General features: G+C 45.0%; 1 protein-coding gene across 13 annotated transcripts in view; it reads left to right on the top strand.

Annotated features, from left to right (window-relative positions):
• The first annotated feature begins 2,629 nt into the window (after nt 1-2,629).
• PARD3 (par-3 family cell polarity regulator) overlaps nt 2,630-23,811 on the top strand; it is a 723,581-nt gene continuing 702,399 nt past the window's right edge. For 6 of the 13 annotated variants that reach the window (XM_059729149.1, XM_059729146.1, XM_059729143.1 and 3 more), the window contains exon 1: nt 2,633-2,953. In XM_059729149.1, coding sequence (XP_059585132.1) covers nt 2,834-2,953 — 120 coding nt within the window. In that variant the 5' untranslated portion in view covers nt 2,633-2,833. Of the gene's footprint in view, nt 2,954-23,811 lie in introns of all 13 variants that reach the window. The other 7 variants (XM_059729152.1, XM_059729148.1, XM_059729154.1 and 4 more) reach the window with 3 other exon arrangements.

Genomic DNA, 23,811 nt, shown 5'->3' with positions numbered 1-23,811 from the left:
AGATACAATATTTTTAGCTTACAGTTTCTATATAATCAGTGCCTACTTACAGAATATCTAACTAGAATAGTTTATCTTACAAAAGATATAAAGAGATTTGAAGTCATTGTGATCTATTGGGTCATACACATAGTACAGCAACATTTTAATGACAAATTAATCTGGTTTATTTCCCCCAAAGCAAAAGCAATTGATTATACCAATGTTCATTTTAAATAATTAATATGCCTCTGTTTTCACATGCCTCTATTTTCTGGAGGTATGTTGGAGGCAAGCTGAGAAATAGCTGCAGCAGACCAGTCTGCATTACTTTATGGAAGCGGCAAGGATTTCCTAGAATGGTATGTTTTATTTGAGCAACTGTATGGTTGGGATAGAGCTAGACAAGCTTTTGAATGCAAGATGTTCTTTGAGAGTTCTGAGCAGAACAAGTCAGGCACAGCACAGGAAACATTTTTGCAGGCCGATGCACCATTTTTGCTGCAGCTTTTGGTGGCTTGGAATGTGCTTCTTGAGAATGAAGGCGTATGCTCACTCTCACCTGGTGGCAGGGGCAGTCTGGAGAGAAATGTTGCTGCCACTGAGCAGAACTGTCCTGCATGCCTCTGCTTCCAGGAGACACCATGGAGCGAGCCTGGGAAAGGCTGCAGCAGAAACACCTTGTAAATATAATGGAAGGCCAGGGTCAGCAGAATAGGTGCTCCTCTCAGGACCAGAGTGCAGGGGGGATCCAGAGGAGGTGCAGTGGTGCAGTTTTACCCCCCACCCTTCCCCCCGTAGATTCCTACTCTACACAACCTTAAAACCCAACTGCCTGGGAAGGGCAGTGGTATTTCTATTCAGGCTGTGCTGAAAGTCAGTTGACTTCATGGTTCACTGTAATTTCCCTGATTCCTGCTAATCTCTCTCCACTCCACAGATGTTAAGAACCCTCTATCCTTTTTAACTGTGTTGGCCTTCCACTATTCAAACCATCCTCTCTTCTGCAATTTTGCTGTTAGCCATTCCTCTTGATGTCTTTCTTCTATTTCACAGCCTTGCAGGTGGTTTTTAGCTCTAGCTAAAGACTTTAACTCAGGTGTAGAAATGACTCGCAGTGATTGGAGGCACCACCAAGATCCTCAAGAAGGTTAGATTTTGTTTTATGAGCCTGCATAAGAGACATACACTTAACTGTAATGATTACAGGCCTAATGACAGAATAGGTCTTGACTGTTTTTTGCCTAGCTTCTTTAATTTTTTAAATTTCATATATAATCTAGCTAATTAGTGCACATTTTATTTATTTGTTTTTGCTTTGATTTTGCTGTTATATTTGTTTCTGCCTTGTTTTTAAACTGCCTAATATAGGGCTAGCTCCTAGCATATTAGGAAAGCATCTTGTTTGTCTCTTAACTGGAGAAAAATCTGTATTCTGTGTGATTGTGCCACACCATGTGCACCCATTTCAAAATCCTGGATCTGTCTATGCCAGAGTGCATCTTCTGAGTGACCCTCTGCGTGAGCCATCCCTCCATGATCTCTACCATGGCTTGTCGATCACTGCCCTGCCTGGCAGTGTCCTGCTGAGGGTTGGTAAGCAGAAGGAGATGGGGAGGGGATTGGGGGTGTACTGCGATTACTGCTTCATCCAAAGTTTAAAACCAACAGCCATCACTGGCAGCATGGTACCTAGACTCTTGGTGGCCTCAGGCAACCTGTTAGTATTGGGCCCCACTTCATCAGAGATAATGATAATAATAATTAAAAAATGACCATTTTCAGGCCCTGGGCAGCTGCCCAGTTCGCCCATGCCTCTGTCCAGGCCTGGTCACTGGCAGCAGCATTTCTGGTCAGTGCTGAGGGAGCCACTTGACTTCACAGCTCATTATAATGTACTGTGGGCATGGGTGACTGCTACCCTCCAGCGATCAGTCAGCGACCAGCAAGAGTCCCCCTGTGGCCAGTCTTGCCAACCAGGGCATAGCAGGGTCCCCCAGTTGTACCAACTGGGAAGCGGCCGTGGTGCTCCTGGAGGTGGCTGCAGCACTTCACGCGGCGCTCCCACTCCCTGGCCAGGGCTCCTACCTGCCCCTCGCCTAAGCGGGGAGCGCGGCCTGTCAGGGGGCGCACAGCACTCTCAGGGGTGCACGTGCACCCTCATGCACCCGCTACGCGTCCCCACTGGCTGCAGGGGTGGCCAACCTATGGCTCTTCAGACATGAACACGTGTCTCCTTGAATCTTTGCACGAGCACACAGGGGCCAGCTCCTTCCAAGCACAGCCGCCAAGCTGGTGCAGACTCAAGGAGAGGCATATTCACTTCTGAAGAGCGCAGGTCGGCCACCCTTGATCCAGTGGGTCGCTGCTCGGAGCTTCCCCGGGCAGCCGGGCTCTGCCCTGCCCTGCCCTGCCCTGCCCTGCCAGGCTGCGCCGGGGAACAAGCGCCCGTGTCGCAGCCGGGCGGGGGGCTGCCCCCTCGCTGCCGTGGATCCGGATTTGGCTTTGCCGCAGCCTTCAAGGGAAGGGTCCCGCCTGCTCCTCCTCCCCTCGGAGCGGGGGAAAGGAGCCGCCGCCGCCTCCCGCGCAGTCCCCGCCCCGGGCGCGTGTCATAGGTGCAGCCGCAGCCGGCCCTTCCCCGCGGCAGGGGCGGGAGCCGCAATGCCCAGCGCGGCCATCGCGGGGAGACAGCGCCGCCCCGGCCCCGTCCCGCCGCTGCTGCTGCCGCCGCTGCTGCCGGCCCCCGCCGGAGCGAGCGCCCGAGCCGCGCGCGGCCGCGGAACAGGTGGCCGGAGGCGGCGGCCGAGCATGTGAGCGGGGCCTGGGCGCGCCCGGGGTCGCGGCGCCGGGCAGGATGAAAGTGACCGTGTGCTTCGGGCGCACGCGGGTGGTGGTGCCCTGCGGCGACGGCAACATGAAGGTGCTGGACCTGGTGCAGCAGGCGGTGACCCGCTACCGCAAGGCGATCGCCAAGGTGCGCGGGGCCGGGGCCGGGGGAGCGGGAGCGGGAGCGGCGTCGGGAGCAACATGGCGCTTCCCGGGAAGCGGGAGCGGAGCCCGGCCGGGGCCGCGCTTTGTCCGGGGCCGCCGCCGCGGGCGCGCCCGGGGGGAGCCGGGCCGAGCCGAGCCGAGCCGAGCGCTGGCCGGAGTGGCGGTCCCGCCGCGGGCGGCGCCAGGAGCCAGGCCCTGGCCCCGGGGCAGCGGCTCTCTGCAGCTGCAGAGAAAAAAGGAAAGAAAGTAACTCGCGGAGAACAAAAGGGCCGTGCCGGGCCGGGCCGGCCGGGGGGGTCCTGTCAGCCAAGGCTTCCCCCGGAAAAAAAAAAGTTTCCAGCGCAGGGAGGAGCCTGTGTCCGGCCGGCGCCGTCCGCTGCCCCGAGCCCGGCCCCGGCCACGCGCGGCCGCAGGGTAGGGCAGGGCAGGGGCAGGGGCAGGGGCGGCCCGCACCCCCACCGCCACCCCCGTCGTGCGCCGGGCCCCGCTCGGCCCCGCCCGGCCCGGTCGGGTTGCCGCCGCTGGCAGCGGCCCCGGGCGGGAGGCGGGCTCGGCGGGGCTCGGGTGCTGCCCGTGGGAAGGTCTCCTCCGCACCCCCGCTGCCCCCGGCTGCTTCCCGCCCCGGCCGGGCGGAGACGGCTGTGCCCTCAAAAGCTTGCCTGCCTTTCTCCAGTCGGAGCCCCCCGCGGCTGGTTATTTAATGAAATGTTGTCCAGTGTCTCTTCCAAGTACTCGGCTCAGATGTTTGGGCATGAATTACTCTCTTTGGTTTTTTCCAACCTCTCTGAAATCCGCCCCCCCCCCCCCCCCAAAACACACACATACTTGATGGCAGGGTTTCGCTTTACAGATGTTTACATCAGGAGTTTCTCCAACTGCGCCAAGCTGGAGTTGAAAGTACACGGGGATTAGGCCGGTGGGTTGGACAGGATGTGCCCACAGCCCTCCCCGCTCCCCCCCAAGACGTGGTCAGGATGGGGGACGAAGGCAATTAAGTTTCTACCTTTTGATGAATTTTCCTCAAGAAGATGGTTTTGGAGGGAAAAATCATGACTACTTAGTGTATCTTTTAAAATCTTTCTGGTGTGTAACACACAGTTACAGCACTGACTAGCGAAAAAGTACAATGATTAACTAAAGTATGGCAGCTGCTATATACCAGCTGCTATCATTTATATACCATCCTTGTTGTGCGTGGCATTTCACATGCAAATAAAAGACTGCTTCCCAAGCTTTCTTATAGTTAAGAGCCCCAATCTGGTAAACCCCGACTCCTGGACTGAATGCTATTAATTTAACGGGTGCCATATGTTCTCCGAAATGGTCCCCAAGTTTTTTAGTATTAATGTTGCATTAATAACGTTGCTTGTATTAAACATCTTGGGTTTCCAACCTGTAGCCTGTAACTATCTTTCTTCTCACATCGGGCTGAATCTCATTCTTGTTTCCAGCTGCTAAAATTCATTAAAATATGGCAACAAATGCACTGAAATATAATTTCAGGAATGTAACCGTTACAATAGTTAACACAGGGAGGTTATGTGAAGGAAGATATTCTGATTTCTGTATGATTGCAAATGAGGACAAGTTATCTTTGACCAAAACTGTCTACCGTATGGGGAAAAAAACTTAAGAACCTCTGAAATGTGATATATTGACAGATGCACCGCCAAGGCTATTTGTGTGGTTATAGTCTTGGTGGCTTCCAGCCCCTGAAGCCCTTGATCCTGGTTTTGAAAGACCTTCTGTTTCATTTATTTATGTATTGTCCGGGATTAAGCTGTACTTCAGTCATGTGGGCTTGAGGTGACCCTACTTGCAATGAGATGGTTTCTGTTATTTGGAAATACTGTCTGGTTAAAACACCAAAATGGACACCACATGCCCCTTGCTTTTATGCTGTTAATGTAAAACAGAGTTTTGATGTTGTTAGTTGAAGATCTTGCATTGAAGTGCTTGGGTAATGTAGGGATTCACACAAGTGTCTCAGTAAGTAAACACGAAGAACTCCCCAAATGTAATGAACACCAGGACTGTTGTTCAGGAAACAGATTAATATGGAAATAGTTGGTGTGGTAATGTCAGATCTTTATGGTAGGACTCCACCCTTAGGGTGGAAATTAGAGGGTCCACTTGTACTGGAACGCTGCAGTTGTATGAAGCTTAATTTTTTTTTTCTTTTTTAACCTTTTATTTTAATCAAATATGTAATTGAGGAGGAAAATATGTAGGAGGGGGTGTTTTCAAATTGACTTCATTTGAAGTTGCTTAACCTTTGGAAAGCACACACCTCTTGCAGGACATCAGAAATCTAGTGGACATTTTTTGAAAATATTTTAATTGGCCTTACCACTTGAAAACACTGGTCCCAGTCCTGCAAAACTTGTGCACCCACTGCTCTATACTGGGAGCAGTCCCTTCAAGGGGATTGCTTAGAGCATGTGTGCCTAAAGCAAGGGTGGATAATTATTTTGGCTGGAGGGCCGTTTAACGAGTTTTGGTGAGCTGTGGAGCCCCACCCTGTAACCTATGACCTGTCCTTCCCCTTGGCTCCTGGAAGTACTCCTTTTGGGAAGCGAGTTTGCCATCTTGGAACTGGGAAAAAACCCCAAATTATATACTAAAAATCAAAGATCCACATTACATATTTTATTTAAATATATTTTGGTCGTGATTTGTGTACATTTGTGCTGTGTATATAGTGATGATTACATAATGCTTCAAAATGAAGTCTCACTCCTGTATATTGCAGAGGGGGTAGGGGGATGTGGGTATGGGGTTTGTGGGGGCCTGTGAGTGTGTGGGGGTATGTTGACATGGGTGGGTGGGTATGGAGGGTTTGTGCAGGGGGGTGTGTGTGTGCTGGGAGTGCATGTAGCAGTGAGCAGGGCTTCCCCCAGAAGTGCATGGGGTGTGTGTGAGTGGATACAGTGTTTGTGGGGTATATGATTGTGGTTGTGGGGTTTGTGAGTATGGTGAGGTGTGCATGGAAGCCCCCTGCATGCCCTCTTGAGCTGGTCAGTACTGCCCCTGCCATGCAGCGTCTCCCTACCACTGCCAACAGTGCTCAGCCCCATCCCTGCCCCATGCCCGCTTCAGTCACCCCAGCGGGGGCAGACAAGCCAGAACCCACACCCAGCCCTGTCCTGGCCTGCTCTGCACTGCCCACCTGTGGTGCGTCCTGCCACCCCTTGGGCACGCAGCGGGGCTGGGGTGGCTCTGTGGCTCGGTTGGTCTTTCTAGACTGAACTGGACTGCCAGGTGCTGGCTTCTCTTGGCTGCTGCTGCAGCTGGCCCCAGTCCTACCCATGTGGGGACCCGTGTGTACAGCCCTGACCTGGCCCACCCCATGCCTGCTCTGGACTTGCTAGTGCTGAGCAGAGGCAGCAGCAGTGGCTGCCAGGCAGAAACTGTTCCTTGATGTAGGGGAGAAGTGGCCCCCCTGCCTTGCTGCTGCCAGGCCCTTTCTGCTGTAGTGACCTGGACCCTGTTCCGGGTTGCCCTGTGTTTCCACTGCCGTCACCTCCACCTCTGGGCTGAGCAGCAGGGCAATGGTGGCAGCACAGTTCAGAAGAAGGGCAGCCCTGCTCAGGGTCCAGGTGGCTGCAGCAGGAAGGGTCTGGCAGTGCTGAATAGGAGGGAGCCGCTTTTTCCCCCATGCTGAGGAACAGTTTGTGCCCGGCATGTGCTGATGAGTCTGAAGCAGGCACAGGGTGGGCTAGGTCAGGGTTGTGCGATACCAGCAGGCACCCATGCACGGGGCTGGGGCCAGTGGTGGTGGCAGCCAGAAGGAGCCGCTGTCACCTGGGGTGCATAGAAAGATAGTGCAGCCACAGAGCTGCTCCAGCCCTGCTGCAGCCTGGGGAGTGGCAGGACGTGCTACAGGTGGGTGGTGCCTGAGCCAGGAGGGACCGAGAGACCCTCCATGGGCCAGACAGCCTGGTTTGTGGATGCATACTGTTTAAACTGAAAAAATACCAACTGAGTTAACTTTACACTATGAAAGACCTTTGGAACTGCGTGAGGTTAGTTCCACAGAGTAGAAAGAGAGGAAACATTAGTGTTTGAACTGTGTTCACATTTTTTTTTCTTTGCTTGGTATTATTTGGGTAGAACGGAGGTAGCAGTAATAGGAACAGTACCTTGTAGTAATAAAACAGCTCAGAGAAGAAAATGTTACTGGGTTTTGTTTTGTTTTGTTTTTTCTTTAAAATATTAAAAAATATGAACAACTTTGTCCCAGTTAGTTTGGCTACCTCCCTTCATTATGACTTTAATTGCCTTCAATGATTAGGAATGAGTAAATCTCTTTAAAACTTTGAATTCATTTAAACTCCAATAAAAGACATCAGCACTGCTATAGACTTCTCCCCCTACCTGTTTTTTAAATGGGAGATACGCTGTGATGTTAACAGGTTATCTCAAAATTGATTGTGTTGAAAAGTCTAAATGTTACTTTGTAATAAAGCTTTTCCTTTTCTTATTCTACTCCATTCTAGTAAATGATGTTTTCTCAATATGTTGTCAGTTGCTTTTTTTAATTCTTTAAAAAAAAAAATCAGTGCCTTAAATTATAGGTTCAGCAGAGTAAGTGGGTTCTGTAGGAGTTAGCTGCAATCTCTATGACCTTGTCTCCTTAGAGTTTTGGCTACCGGAGACTCTGGGGTCATGTGATTGGATTGATGCAACACCCCCCCCCCCCCAACTGGCCGGGGGGGGGGGGGGGAGGAGGGAATGGACAAACAGTAACAATTTTAGACAGCAAACAGAACTGATTTGCGCTAGTGGGGTTTACCTTGGCCTAGCTGAATACATGATGGGTACATTTTACTAAGCTCTCTTTGTAGGGACTGCAGATGGTTTTGTGTTTATGTAGGTCTTTTCAGTGTTTCATACATTATTTGACTGAAGAGGGCAGTAATCAGAACTTGGAGGTGTGAAGGTTGAGCAGTATGACTTATGGAAAAGCTTAACCAGCCTTAGCCTATATAACTGGGATAAGAAAGAACAAAGAAGTAACTAGATTATAATATAGGGTGATATTTAGAAGAGCAGTTGAATACATTCAGGCTAAATAACTCAAAGCTTGACAAAATGTTAGAATGAGTTGTATATATTTGCAGGAATCTAGAACATGCATTGACGGGGCAGGTTATTTCCCCAGTACTTTAGTTTATGCTGCTTTAGTCTCAGGTACTTTTGTTGTTCGTTTTGTAATTTTCTATCTGTTGCTACCATGCTCCTTTTTCTTATTGTAAGTGCTTGTAAAGCATCAAGAATGTACATTTTACAAAAACAAGGAAATAATGCACACATTACTCAGGTGGAAATGACAGAAATAATTATCTGTTGAATGGTGGGGGGTTTTGGGAGGGGAGTTTAAGAATTTTAAATATGCAAAGTAAATGTGAAGATACATGTTTTGACTCTGAAGAGAATAGTCACACAAGAAGTTTGCCAATGGACAGAAAGTATACTGTCTATGACGGTATTATGAAGGCAGAAAGAATTAGGTCAGTGTGTTTTCACTGGAGACTAAAATTGAACTTTCAAACAAAAATACATGGAACTGCTAGGAAGAAAGAAAGGGATTCATAGGTTTGTTAGGGCCAGAAAAGGCTATGCTCATCTGATTTAATTTCCTGCATAACAGGCCAAAGAGCCTCACTCAGTAATCTCTGCATGAAGCCTATAATTTTTGTTTAAGATGGCAGCGAAATAGCCACTTATGCCGCTGGCTATCATAAAGGTTTGAAGAGGACTTCCTAGAAAACCTGACTTGACTGTGACTGGTGAAAAGATTCAGTGACCTTATACCTGATGGTTCCTTTGATGTATTTTCCTCCTCTTATCCCAAAAATTCAAAATGTAAAATATTGGCGGGAGGTTAAATGCCTGAGGACTTGGGTCCTGTGAGAGAGAATGCATGGAGCAAGGCTTGATTATCAATTCTAAATTTACACGAGTGCAGCAATGATGAGAAGTAGTTTGATACTGTATATGGAGTGAATTGATTAGACTGATTTCTGTTGGAATCAGAATGTGCACTGCAGTTCATATTGTTGTTTGCTGTCTTAGCAAAGAGAGTGAGCATGAAATGGTCATGCTCTGCAGTTACTTAAGCTCTATACCACAAGTGGCCAACACTAGGATAGACAGCTTCAGTTTTAGACCAGGATTGAACTGCATCAGCTGGGGACAGTGGAGGCTTTTAAGATCCAGCTAGACAAAGACTTGGCAGGGGTGATCTGGTCGGGGATGGTCCTACTTTGAGCAGGGGTTTGGGCTAGAGACCCCTTGAGTTCCCTTCCAACCCTAATTTTCTGTGATTTTTAAGTGTAGCAAAAACATTGCAAGTTTAATCTTTTTTCAGTTATAGTGACTGCACAGTACAAGTAGAGACGTGCAGTTTGCCCTGCCTTCTGCCTAAAACAATTATGTGGCATTTCATAGACTAACTTAGGGGTGACCAAGATCCTGCCTGCAGGGCTTCCTATGGGTTCAGAAATATGTGGGGAGAGTGGGGGGGCAAGTGGTAGCAGCATGATGGCCTGTGGAAAGATTCTGTGTGCTAGATACGGGCCCAAGGGGCCAGGTGGTTTATGGGTGACTAACTTCAGAGTGGCATAAACTTTGTAGACTACAACCTATTTTGTCAGGTGCTATGAATGAACTCAATTTATAGTATCTGACAAAGAGGGTAGCCTACGAAGTTTATGCTACTCCGAGTTGGGTTGCTCGCCACTGCACGAAGTAAAGTGTAGTCTACAACATTCAGAGAGGCATGAGTTAGGGATGCAATGTAGCAGTTATATTGTAACAGATGATGTGTGCTCCCTTGTGGCAGCTCCCTCCTCCCTCCGTCCCCTTAAAGCATTTAAAAGCTAGGCTTGTCCGTAGCCCTAATGTGCCTTCAGTGTATCATTTCTAGGGGCCTGATGCTACACTGTCTTTTGTGTACACATGCTGCTGTGCCAGCATAGAGGTCCATTGATTTTAGTTAGGCTTCAGACAGGCAGCTGCCCCTGACACACAAATCTACAGCCAAATCCTGCAGTAAGTGCTTGCTGGGAATACCAGCATTTTTTTTCTAGACCACAATATTCCTTTTATATGTTAATAGTCATATGTGAGCAGAAATGACTTAATTGATGCACAGTTGCTTTGCTTTGTTCTTGTCTTTGTTAACATCACTCACTTAAATTCTTTTATAAATCATGCGTCTCCATTCAAGCTACATAAATGTTCCATTGGCTGTTCACAGAATAAGCAAGTAACCTGGTACTCTAATCTAGTTGGAAATTTGAGATAAAAATTTATCTGCTCAGAATTTGGTACTTGATGTGCAGTGCTTGAAAGATTTACCAGATGTTACCCAGCCAAAGGCTGTTTGGGAAGATGTGGTGTGTCTGTTGCTGCTCATAGTTATCCAAAAATGATTCTTGGACTAGTTGCTGATGTCGGTTCTGAATAGCAGCAGTGAAACTGAACAGCCTGTTAATATCACTCTGCTGTAGTTTGCAGGGGTTATTAACAGCAGCAAAGAGTGTGTGTGGTGTTTTCTGTTTACAATCCTAAGAAGAAAAAATCTGCATTAGATCATAGTTGTTTCATATTTGGAAGATTATTTTTGCAACTGGAAAATTAACATTAAAATGTGACTTTTTATTTTAAAGCTCAGTTCTCCTGCACATCTCCACTCCCACTCATTATGGACAGTTTTCTTTTACTCTTTGTTCTCCCCATGATCAGTTTAATTTTTTTAGCAGGTTTTTTTTTTTTCAGTTTAATAATTTAGCACAATCTACAGTTATTTTATATGAATATAATTGAAATAAATGATAAATATATTAATAAATTGCAGGAAATGATAAAAGTTAAGACTGTAGATTGAGTATCCTGTGGACTACTCAAAGTCCATAAAGGCTAAGTACAGACAGTCAAAAATCCTGAGGCTGAATCAATTTAAACTTCACAGGTTAGTTTTAGCTGTGTAGATTGAACTGAGAAGCCGATGGACAGACATTCTCTTTTTGATTCTGGAAATGCAGCCAGATTCCTGCAGTGGCTGAGGCCAGAAGCCAGGGAGTGCTAGAGCATGCCTCTCTGCTTGGCTGGAGCAGATGGCTTGGGCTAAGGTTAGCTCACCCACCCTGTGAGGAGGAGGGGGAGTTGTGGGAAAGGTGAAAAGCATCCTGGGATGTTGGGGGACTATGAGTTAACTTGAATCTGGAGGGGATCTGGGACAGAAGTTCAGTAACTGATTTAGGCTAAATTGGTTTAAGTCTGATACTACATCCGTCCAGGTTTATCTTAAACTATTTCTGGCTGTTTTGGAAAGTGGTTTGTGTGTGCTGAACTTCTATTTTGTTACACATTTGAACTGGTTTCCGAACGCTTATACTACCGGTTTGTGTAACTTCTGTCCCTAGCTGAAGTGTCATATTAGCCAGTGAGCTGATAGTCTAGTGTAAATATGAATGCCTGTGGGTTATAGTATTCTGCCATGATTTGGCTCACAAGCATGCCATGTACATGTAGGAAATATGGAAGTATTTGTATTTAGCTACATCTAGAGGATGATGTACAGAAACTTGTTAGGATAGAAAAAGTGCATTTGACTATCTTAACTGTTTAGTTACCTTATTTAAACTCTTTGTGGGTCATAAGATCACATGGGATCATTGTGATAGTTTAAGAAAGCCCTAGAACTTCTTTGAATTTAAATCCTGTCTGAACTAGAACATATCTTTTAGAAAAACCTTAAGTCTTAATTTAAACATTGCAGGTCTATCGCATCCATTGGTAAATTGGTTCAGTAGTTAGCTATCCTTTGTCAAAAATGTTGGGGGTGCACCAATAAACTTTTTTTTGGGCTGATACTGATAACTGATTATTGACCAGCCACATCGGCTGATAACAATCTGATTGCCAATTTCCACTCCTTCCCCGGAGCCCAGCCTCTTGGAGAGCAGCGTCTGGCTTCTAAGTCTGTTTGGGGTGGGGGGGAGGGGGAAGGGCCATGTGGGAGGGAAGGATCATGGTGAGGGGCAGATTATGGACCCATCAGTGAGGGAGGGAGTGGGGCTGGGGCAGGGACAGGCGCTGCACAGCCAGGGTGGGGCAGGGCATGGGATGGAGCCATGGTATAGCTTGTCTGGGGGGAGGAGGGGGCAGCTCCTGTTGCTGTGCGCACCACCAGGGGAGGCACAAGCCCCGCAGATTTGTGCGCGGGGCGAGGGCGGGCTGCCTGCAGCGCACTTGGGGCCGGGGGCTGTGCCAGTGTCTTTCTGGCGGGGTGGGCTGGGCCAGGTCTATGCTCAGGCCAGGCAGGCTGGTGTGGGCAGTGGCGGTGCTGGGGGGGAGGTGTTATGGAGGGGCTGCAGTCACCCAAAAATTCACTGTAGCCACCTCATAGCCCCTTCCCAGCACCAGTGCCACCTGCCCCTGCCTGCCTCCGCCTGCCCTGAGCACAGCCCCAGCCCAGCCTCCCTGCCTGGAAGAGCCTGGTGACCCCCCCCCCACCTGAGTGCACAGCAGCAGCCTGCCCTTGCCTCATGCACCGGTCTGGGGGGCACGTTCCCCCTCTGCCTCACCCAGTACTGCACGCAGTGGTGGGAGCAGCCCCCCCCCAACCGGCATGAGCCATCTGTGGCTCCATCCCGCATCCTGCTCTGTCCCAGCTGTGCAATACCTGCCCCTGTGCCACTCGTTCAGTCACTGGGGGGGGGTCTGGAGCGGTCCTGCTCAACGTTTCTTCCCTCCCTCACATCCCTTCCCCTCCATAGACTTACCGGGCCGGTTGCTAGCCTCCAAGCTGCTGGGCTGTACTCCTGGCCATGTGCGTGCTTCAGGTGCGCACATGCATGCAGTATTTATCAGCAATATTATCGGCCACATCAGCCAAAAATAAAGACTATTTCCAATGCCAGTTTTCCTTTTTGTCAGTGGTGATGTACTATGGACCAGTGTATTGGTGCACTTCCAAAGATTTTGCCCTGTATTTTGAGTCTAGCTTTTAGATCCTGTTTTTTCTTTTGCCCAATATACTGACAAATTCAGTGCTATAAAAACATTCTGTTTCTCTAGAGGATCAAGTTACTCAGAAGGCTTTTATTTGAAAAGCTAAATAGATGAAGAGCCTTGAATCTTTTGTGTGAGACATGTTTTCTGACTCCTCAGTCATTTGCATGGTTCTTTTGTGACTCTTCTCCAGTTTATCAGCATACTTCTGGAATTGTAGGCGATGGAACTGGACAGAGTATTTCAGTAATGGTTGTACTAGTGCTGGATACCCCGCTGTTATACCTTCCATACCTCAGTGTTCACCTGTCTAAATATCTACAAATCTCATAAGCCTTATTGACTATAGCACTGCACTGAGAGCTTATAGATAATGACAGTGACCACATAACTGGTTTTCTTGTTACTGAAGGGGCATAAGGCACAGGAATTGAGTTCAGTTGTAATGGATACCATGCTTAATAAGGGACATATTTAAGTGGAGAGTTTCAGTAGCTTGAGCTCTTGATGAGCATCTTGAGCTTATCTTCCATAAAGGATACAGTTGATAATAATATTCACAGATTTATTTTTAGTATGTAGTTTGAGGTGTTTTGTGTGCTACCTACTGTCTTAACAGTTATTGTGATAAGCACATTGCTGAAGTTAGAGAGGAGGCAATATACTGTCTGTTTAGAGTTGTTTTAAATTGTAGCATTGTGTGGATGCTTAATATTGAAACATTAATTTATGGTTATTTATGGTGATGGAAATGAAGTATGTGAGTGTGTATTGGAAAATAATTTGGTAGTTGTTTCAGTATGCAGTAAACAATCTGAGCCAGGATCTATTGTAAACTGTATTCTATAGCCTTTTAAGAAGTGCTGGAGGGTCTGTGAAATAGCTCAGCATGTTATGTGGAATATAGTCCTTGTATTTAATTTTAGGTTGTAGTGAGTCGCTAGGCTTTCTTGTTTTAGCCGACAGGTTTCTATCAATGGAAAACCATCTGATTCTCATAATCCTCTACACTTCAACCTTTTTTAATAATTGTTGTAGTGTTTAGGCTCGGCTTAAGAAATTGCCCTTGGAAGTAACGCTTTCTCATTTGTATCAAAATGTGACTTGGATCTTGGCACATTTAAATGGGCATTAGGCTAAAGAAGCAAAGGAGGATGATATTGTTATAGAATCATTGCTCATGTTGCTTTAAAAATTTTTGCTGTTTCTTCAAAGGAAAATAAACCTTTTCATCCAAATATAAATTGAATGGATGAAACATTCAACTGTGCTAACCCAATGCTTATATTCATTTGGAAAAAAAGGTAGAATTTTCCTAACGTAAATCTAGAGCTTTTCACAGCTGTTCTCACTCAAATATTTTGCAAGCGATAACAAAAAGTGGGGAAGAGATTATTAGAATGTTTTACAAGGTATTTTAAGGCTTTGCTTTTCGGGTGACCTTTTTCAGTTGTGACAAAGAAAATGCTAGTTCCCTGTAATGTACTTGCTCATCAAGTCAAGTGTCAGGAGACAGATAAAAAATGAAATTACCTTTGCTGAATTGCATAATCCAGAAGATCTGTGAGAAGGCTGGCATATAGCTATAAAGGGATCAGCAAGCATAAATGTATTCTCGCCTTGTTTGTTAAAAAGACAAATATTACTAGTAAAAAGGAAATGAGTCAAACTCTAAGACTATCCAGAAATGTACAAATTTCAAACTAACAGCACACATTCAGTTTCCTTTACTGATCAAATTAATTTTATTTGGCAAAATATTTTAACAGTTGCAGATTTTTCAACTAGTAGTTGTAGTTATTTTCTAAAATTGGTTCCAGATGTTACTGCCAGATCAAAGATGATTTTTATAATCATTTTGTTGCAGTATTTACTGTATTTTACCATGTACTGGTAATATAAGAAGTAATTTATTTTCTATTTCAATTCTATATTTTTAAAATGGCAATGTATTTAGCACTGCAAGCAAGTGGAAAAACAATGTCTAAAAACTACTGATACTTACGTGCCTTGGACCAGATCCCATCTACCTTTATTCACTAGCAAACGTATTGCAAAAGTGAACTGAATTTGGCCTCTACTCCACAGTGCTTCAAAATGTAGATTGCTTGACCTTTTGACATTCATGAACTGTAGTTGTCTATTAAATAGTGTGGTTTTTTGGTGTGTTTTGAGGGAACATTCGAACATAGTTTGAAAAGTCATGATTAGATGTGTAATGCTTTGATGCTGGAGAAATTGGCTTGTTTAAGGTGATGTTGTGTCTGGCTTCACAGAGCTATCTACGCAACTAGGCTGCAAGACAGAAATACAAGCAGGAAAATGATTTTGTGGGGTAATGGGGACTATGGAAAAGATTGTGTTCTGCAGGGAAGTACAAAGGAATGGGATATCCCTAGAGGCTGGCAAAAAGGAAGAGATTAGGGCAATGAGAACAGGAATGGGAACCTGTGCTCTTCCTTTCAAGGAAAGTAGTTATTTGTATAGAAGAAAAAATACAAAGGAATGAAATAAATACCAAGAAATAATAATAAAAAAGTGAAAGTAAAAATCCTGAGGGAGGAAAGCTCTGACTGATAGGGGAGAGAGGGTAAGAAATGCAAAAATCTGGAATTTTGTACTAAGCGGCAGGAAGAAAAATCAGTCATGGAAGAGGGATGGATAGGCTTGAATTAGTGATAGAATAAACTTCAGTCACAAAAGTGAAAGTATCATCAGAGGAAGCAAAAACTTGAGTAAAATGTTAATGAAAGTCATGAGTCACTGATTAGATTGATCTAGCTTTAAAAAAGAGAGGCACCATTTTAGTTTCCTTGGAAAAGTGGTGTCACATTTTGGTCTCTCTCTTTGGGTATGCACACTTCTAATAAAGCTTCTGACTGTAACAGTGACTTAACAGTTTTGGACTTCAATGCTGTTATTAGTCATTTCAAAGAAAATTTTGAGTCTCTGGGTATGAAAATAACCAACAGAAATACCTTGAGATTAGCCAGATTTACTAAGCTTAGTAGCCGTACCTGCTTCCAAAGTCCTTTTATTTGTTTCTCTATTTTTCTCCCAAAGATTGTGTATGGGTTTTTTTTTTTCCTCCTCCTACCTTAAAGGTCAGTAGTAGTATCCTGATAATAAGATATCTGCAACAACAAAGTATTTTACATATGTAATGAAGAGTCTGTGAGGGCATAACTTTTAAGTTTTCAAAATTCATTCTGAACAGAAAGGGATAAGATCTCCCTGATTTATGAAAAGTTACTTCAAAAAGTACATACTTTTTCTTGAGTAATTGACTTCAAAAAGATTTTGCTATCTAAAAGTTTGGATAGGGAACTTAAGTGCTGTGGATGTGTATGCAGTTATGGATATAGATGATGCACATGTGTTGTATCTGCACTTCATAATTATTTGAGGTATTAGATGCTCTCATTTCATTAACAGAAGTATTAAATGGAACAGCAGAGTTTGAACTGATTTGGCCTGCCCAAGAACACTTTGGTCTGAATATTATTTGCAGATTTTAAGTGTGTGGTTTTGGGCTGGGGGAGGAGGTTGTATGTGTTTTTCCTCACTTGCCTTTCTTTGACTACTTTCCTACATCTGAAAGCTTTGGGAAAGCTGCCAGTTACTGACACCAAAGGAATTTCAGCGGCACAGTGGTGGTGGAGAGCCTTTTCCAAGTGAATGATAATTTAACTCCTGAATTCTGCAGGCTAGAGACATAAAGATTTCATCCCCTTGAAACAATATGGAGCTACTGGTCTGCACTGGTAGTTGAAGACATTGTGCAGTTGAGATCCTTAACTGCTCATAAGAAATGTATTAAAGCTCATAGTGCAGTTAGAGAGCTAACCTCTTCATATTTAACCTCTGTTCTCTGTATTTTTCCATGCATTGGAAGACTCCAGAGATGTCGGGATGGGTGGTTATACTGTTTTGGGGACAAGACTTTGGGAGTCTGTGCAGAGTCCTCCCTCTGTATGCCACAGAACAGCTCTGTAGATGTTCCTGCACGAAGTTGTGGAGGTGGCTTTTGCGGGTAAGCAAGAAATGGGGCTAATGGTCCATTTCCCATCCCTGGCCTAGATTGCTGCTTCCTGGTATGTGAAGGAAATTTCACTTGGGGTATGGACAAATATACCTTACCACTTTTAAAAAGAGGAGTGGGAGGTGGTGTTCAGGAGTGTGAATCTTCTGCTAGGGCCTGTTACATCCACAGGATCCTGTACTGATACAGGTTAGCTAAATGTTCCTAATTTGGACATAAAGTGGAACAAAGTTGCAGTGGTTTTGCCACACTTTCATCATCGAGGGTAATATTTCAGATGTACTAGTTATGTTGTTACAGCTTATATTAGTAACCTTCCATATCAATAGAATTGTCATGTCAACTTGCGTCCTTGGTTATGTTGCTACGTCATCTGTGTGCTAGCCACAGAATTGGCCCTGGTATGTCCTGACACAGAATAACGAACAGATATAATAAAGATGCTGACTTTGTCCATTAGCCCTAAAAGGCCAATAAAAGCAAGGAAAAAAAATAATCTCCAGTACCTTCTATATCTGTGGTGCCCAATCTTTTCAGCCTGTGGGCCAGATAACCGGTGCCAGGTCTGTCTGCAGTACTGGCTCAGCTGGAGCCTGATGGAGCCACACGGCTGCCTTGGGCCCTAGCTAGGCCATTCCTACACAGCTGTATCAGGCCCTGGCTTAAGCCAACTGTATGGGACTAGGGCCTGATCCATCTGCATGGAGCTGGCCTGGCTGCGGCTAATCCAGCTGTGTGGAGTTTAGAAATTTGATGGTGGGGAGAAGTGGCAGTGTTAATTGCCATTGTGCCCCTACCACCAAATTTCCAGACCCTTGGGAACACCTGTGGGCCAGGAGTTGAGCACCGCTGTTCTACATAATTCTAAAACTGCTAACCAGATTGTGAGAACAGAAATGAGAGCATGATATCTATTTTCCAGTCTTGAACTGGGGGTTTTACATGGGCATCTAGAAATATTTATCTTTGATTGTCTAAAGTAAACCCAGCTGAGAAGAGAAATCAACAAAAAAAGAAACAGGTTGGACCTTATTTATTGTTACTTTCTCAGCCTGTTTGATCAGGCTTTAGTCTAGATGAAGTTAAGAAAAAATGATAAAAACTAAGGTGGGTTTTTTTTCACGTTCACTTTCAGATAAAACACGTTGTTCAGCACAGTTTAATGGGCAACACCCACTCTAATACTGTGAGGGTCATTCACTTGTGGTAGCTCACTTTTTGGTGTTAAGTCAAACTTCAAAATAAGTAACTGCCAGAAAAATGCTTGAAATAACAAGTGAAATGAAAACATGGCTCTGTGCTATCCTTAAATCTGCAACTGTTTCTCTTACTTTGTCTAGGCTTCAGGTCATGGCAGACAGCAGACTTTATTTGAAAGGTGTTAATTTACGTGTGCGCAAGATGTTTGGGGTGCTTAAATTTGTTAGCACAGTGTGTGTGTGTGTGTGTGTGTGTGTAAGGACCCCTTTACCAGCTTGATTTTGACTAATATGATTCAAAAGGCACCTTTTTGTCAAGAGGTCTTTGCTGTCAAATCACTTTTGCTGCAGGAAGTGATATTTCCAGGTTCTTTTAAGTTTCCATCATTTAATAATTTAGTACCTGCATGATCTTGCATAATCAGACAAGATAAAGAAAGAAAGGATGTTTGTATTTTAAGGAAGATTGCAGTAATACTTTGTTTAAATCATAAGAAGCTATCTTATAAACATTTATATCCTATTTCTTTTAGGTATTTTGTTTGTTAGAATAGGAAGAGCATATGAAGAACGTGTTCCAGCCTTAGTTACATAGAAAATGGAGAGAGTTGTGTCCATTTTCCAAGGCGAATAGCGACTTTAGGTGTTGCAATGTTTCACTTAAAAAAGGCTGCTGCTTTTTTTTTTTTTCTTCCACCCTCACCCAAGGGTCAGTATTCACATGTCAAAACACAATGAACAATCTCGATAACTAATCACCTTTGAAAACATAAGATCACCTTTTACATTTCAATTCCAACACATCTTGAAGTTGTCTTTCCAATCTTTTATATAACTAACTGTAATAGGCACTGAGTTGCAATTATTTTTAACTGTGTATAATTACATTTTAGAAATCAGAATTTCCTTGTGAATTATTTTCTAGAAAAGAAAGAATTATTTTATTTTGTCAGCCCATACCCATACTTCCATAATTCCACTAAATCAAGTCCCTGAGTTAATCTGCATACTTAATTAAGTTTGGCATTCAGTGCAAGAATAAAATGTAGCAGAGTATAAAAATGTATTAAATTGGAAAAATGGCCTGTTGCAGCCCATCCATTACCTGGGAGCTTGCTCAGAAAGTTATCTTTGAAAGATGACCACACAGTTTCCCAGTTGCGTCTTGTGATCTAGTACGTGAGTGTCCATTCGGTGCAGCCACGAATCATGCCTGTCTGAGCTCATCCAGCCAAAGGAGAGGGTCGTTACTTCTAAACACTCTTATGTTCTAAAGGCTGTGGTAGCTAGAAGTGGGTGGTGTAACAGAGACTGCATCAAGGCATCTAGACTGCTCTTTCAAAAACATTTGGAAATTGTCTTCCAATTTTGTCATTTGAAGTGAGTGCCTGTCCTGGGAATGTAAGGCATTACTATTTGGCTCTGAGCATAAAATCTGCCTTGTGCAGATTCATCTTCCATGTTTTTGTATCAAATATATTTATATTTGCTCAATTTATAGGTAAGGGATAGAGTGAAATGCTGACCCATTGAGTTCTGGAAGTTTATTGCCATTGGCCCCTTTTTAAAATCAGCTCACTCTCTCTCTCATTCTCTCTCTCCTCCCCCCGCCTCTTATTTTGCTCCCCTCCCCCATAAGCATTTGCAATGAATTTCAGATACTATGTTGTTCATAGATGACCTCCAGAGGTTCCTTCCAAACCTAATTTTCTATTCCAGCCCCCTGCTCAAAGCAGGACCAGCCCCAGCTAGATCATCCCAGCCAAGCCAGGTCTTAAAAACCTCCAAGGATGGAAGTTCCACCACCTCTGTGGGTAACCTGTTCCACTGGTTTACTACCCTCCTAGTATGAAAGTACCTAAACTTCTCTAGCTGCAACTTGGCTGTTGCTCCTTCTTCTGTCATGTGCTACCACTAAGAACAGGTTAGGTCCATCCTCTTTTGAACTCCCCTTCACATAGTTGAAGGCTGCTAATAAATCAGCTAGACTGAATAAGCCCAGTTCCCTCCATCTTTTCTCAGAAGTCACGTCCCACAGCTCCCTCACCATTTTTGTTGCCCTCTGCTGGACTGTATCTAACTTGTCCACATCCTTTCTGTAGTGGGGGCCCAGAACTGAACACAGTACTCCAGATGTGGCCTCACTAGTGCTGAATAGAGGGCAGTAGTCACTGTCTTTGACCTGCTGGCAACACTCCAGTAGAGGTACACTGGTACATCAGTCTCATATCGTAGCAGCACTGATTATAAGGAAAACTAGCAGATTGCCTGTGAACAATGATTGGGGGGTGGGTGGGGATGGAGCCCTGTGTCCACCCCCCCCATCTGGGACCATTTCCAGCTACACACACACACACACACACACACACACACACACACACACACACACACACACACACACACACACCCCCCCCCCTTTTCCTCCTTGCTCTTGGTGAATCCATGCTCGCAGTTCTTAATCGCCTTCTTCTCCAAGTGCTTAGAAATGGGTTCCTTGAGCATCTTATCCATGACTTTTTCCAGGGACTGAGGTGAGGCTGACTGGTCTGTAGTTTCCTGCATACTCCTTTTTTTCTTTTCTTAAATGTGGGTACTGCTTGCCCTTTGTCAATCATCTGGGCCCTCTCCTGTTTGCCATGAGTTTTCAAAGGTGGTGGCCAGCACCTCTCCACTCACATCAGCCAATTTTCTCAGCCTCTTTGGGTGCGTTTCATCTTGCCCCATGGACTTGTATATGTCTAGCATTTCTAAATAGTCCCTAACCTGTTCTTGGGCCCCTGACTCCTCACCTCTGCCTCAAACTGTGCTGCCCAGTGCAGTAGTCTGGGAGTTGCCCTTGCCTGTGAAGTCTGAGGCAAAGAAGGCTTTGAGTACTTCAGCCTTTTCTGCATCCTCTATCAGAAGGTTGCCTCCCCATTCAGTAAGGGACCCACACTTTCCCTGATCCTTCTCTTGCTACCTTCCTGTTACCCTTCACATCCCTTGCTAGCTGCAAGTCCAATTGTGCTTTGGCCTTCCTGATTTCATCCCTGCATGTCTGAGCAATACTCTTATACTGCTCCCTAGTTATTTGTCCAAGTTTCCACTTCTTATAAGCTTCCTTTTTGTGATTTAGTTTACTGAAGAGTTCCCTGCTAACCCAAGCTTCTCTTCTGCCATACTTGCTAGTCTTCCTGTGCATTGGGATGGTTTGTTCCTGCACTCTCAGTAAGACTTCTTTAAAATAAAACCAGCTCTTCTGGATTCCTTTCCCCCTCAGACTGACCTCCCAGGGGATCTTGCCCATCAGTTCCCTGAGTGAGTCAAAGTCTGCTTTTCTGAAGTCCAGGGTCCTTACTCTGCTGCTCTCCATCCTTCATTTCCTCCGGATCCTGAACTCAATCATTTCATGGTCACTGCTGCCCAAGGTGCCATTCACTACTATATTCCCCACCAATTCTTCCCTGTTTGTGAGCACCAGGTCAAAAAGAGCATGGTCCCTAGTTGGCTGCTCTACCACTTGCACCAGGAAGTTGTCCCCAACACTCTCCAATCACCTGGACATTTGCTGGGAGGGCAATACGGTAGTGTGCAGGCAATTCAGGAAGTTTTTGAAGTTCCTCCGTGAGAACCAGGACTTGCGATTGGGAAACATCTGCTAGGTGTTTGAAGAAAGTCTCATCTACTACTTCCTCCTGGTCTAGTAGTGTATAGTAGACACTCACTACAACATCACCCTTATTGCTTTCCCCTCTAATCTTAACCCAGAGTACTTTCAACAGGCCTATTGCCAGATTCATACTGGAGCTCTGAGCAATCATGTTGCACTGTATGTAAAAGAGCCATTCCTTCTCCTCCTCTTCTCTCGTGCCTGGCCTTCCTGAACAGTTTGTACCCATCCATGACAGTGCTCCAGTCATGTGAGCTCCCACCAAGTCTCTGTTATTCCGAAAACAGAACTACCCTTTTATTGTAGTAGAAATGGATGCATCAAATAGAGAGAGTGTGTGTGTGTGTATATAATATGCTTCCTCTGTGGAATGAACTTGTGGAACTTCTTTTACAGTTCACAGGTGAAGGCCTGTCATGGACCTCAGGTTTCTGAGACGTTCCCAATATCACATGATACATAATTTGTCGACAAATGCAGGTTGTCAGGGATTTATTTGTACTTTGGACATCTTGTGAAATAATTATTCCAACACAGTTATTTTGGTATAAGACCTTGTTTTAGGGTTTTTTTACAGGGGAAACCCTGAGAGAATATGTTCATGCCATTTGTTTATTTGGCTTTAATGTAGATTAAATAGCATCAAACCTCTTATTTAGACTGACTGTGGCTGTAATTAGGTTTTTGTAAGGGAATAAAACTAACTAAAATTAAGGCTACTTTAATTCTGTCTCCCCAGAGGATTAAAGCAATGCAAGGAATCTCCTTTTTAAATTAGTTTGGATTAACTTTCTGGTGTGCCTTTTTGTAGACCAGCCCTGTTCTGAAATGTAGACAAACCTGAAGACACAGAGGGTTTCATTTTAATGACAAGGAAAACTATATACTTTGCTTATTGCTTAACAAAAAGGTTTTTATGTCTTCCAGTTTACTGAATCCTATGGTCAAAATGTAGGAAATATCTAGTTAGTCTTGCTTCACCAATCCTGTGATTAGAAAGCGGAAAGTATTTCTCATTGCCAACTTTGGTTAAAAGGCATTTTCAAGTGTAAGACAGCAGTGCAACATAGGAATGGGATCTTCTTGCCACTGCTCTAGACTGACCACAAACGAACCAAAAAGTTGGTGTAGCTCATCCCAGATGCATTTAAACATGCCTGTTGGGGGAGGGGAGAACTCAACTGCAAATAATGCTTTCATCCTTCGCAGGTAAAGGTGACCGCATCCCTTGCGGGGAGGGAGGGGAAAGAAGAAGAGAGAAAAGGAGAAGAAAGGGAAGAGAATGAAGAGGGATGGAGGTTAGGTCGTGTGAGTACATAGGTGACTTGTAAGTCTGGTCTTCGCTTTGAACAATCTGCTGCAGCACAGGCATGAGAGTGATGAGGGCTGGATACGGGATATTTTTGTTTTCCTGGCTGTGTGTTGCTGTTCAAGGCCAATGCTCCATTTTGGATTTGGGAACTCCAGGATGGATGGTTGTGAGTGATTTGCTCCCATGACTCTGGGTTGATGCTGAAACTCTTTAAGGACACCTTTAGGATATCTTTGTGCCACTTTGTGGTGTGCTGTGAAAGCGTTCTCCATTTGACGGTTTTCCGTGGAAGACTTTCTTTGGCAGGCGAGTGTCGGGCATCCTTGAGGTGGCCGGCCTATTTTAGCTGTGCCAGTTTCAGCAGGATGTGGATACTGGGGACAGCTGATCTTCCGAGCACCTCAGTGTCCGGAACCTAGTCCCGCTACTTGATCTTTAATATCTTTTGCAGGCAGCACAAGTGGAAGTGGTTTCGTTTCGTGGCATGAAGCTGGTAAATGGTCCAGGTTTTGCAGACATAAAGGAGGGTTGGAAGGATGATGGCTTTGTAAACCTTTACTTTTGTCGATGTTCTGATGCCTTTGCAGTCCCAAACTGACTTAGGGAGTCTGCCAAA

Source organism: Alligator mississippiensis, chromosome 5 (genome assembly GCF_030867095.1).
Source record: "Alligator mississippiensis isolate rAllMis1 chromosome 5, rAllMis1, whole genome shotgun sequence".
NCBI lineage: Eukaryota > Metazoa > Chordata > Crocodylia > Alligatoridae > Alligator > Alligator mississippiensis.
Note: the sequence above shows the minus strand (reverse complement) of the source record. Positions and strands in the feature narration are given on the sequence as shown.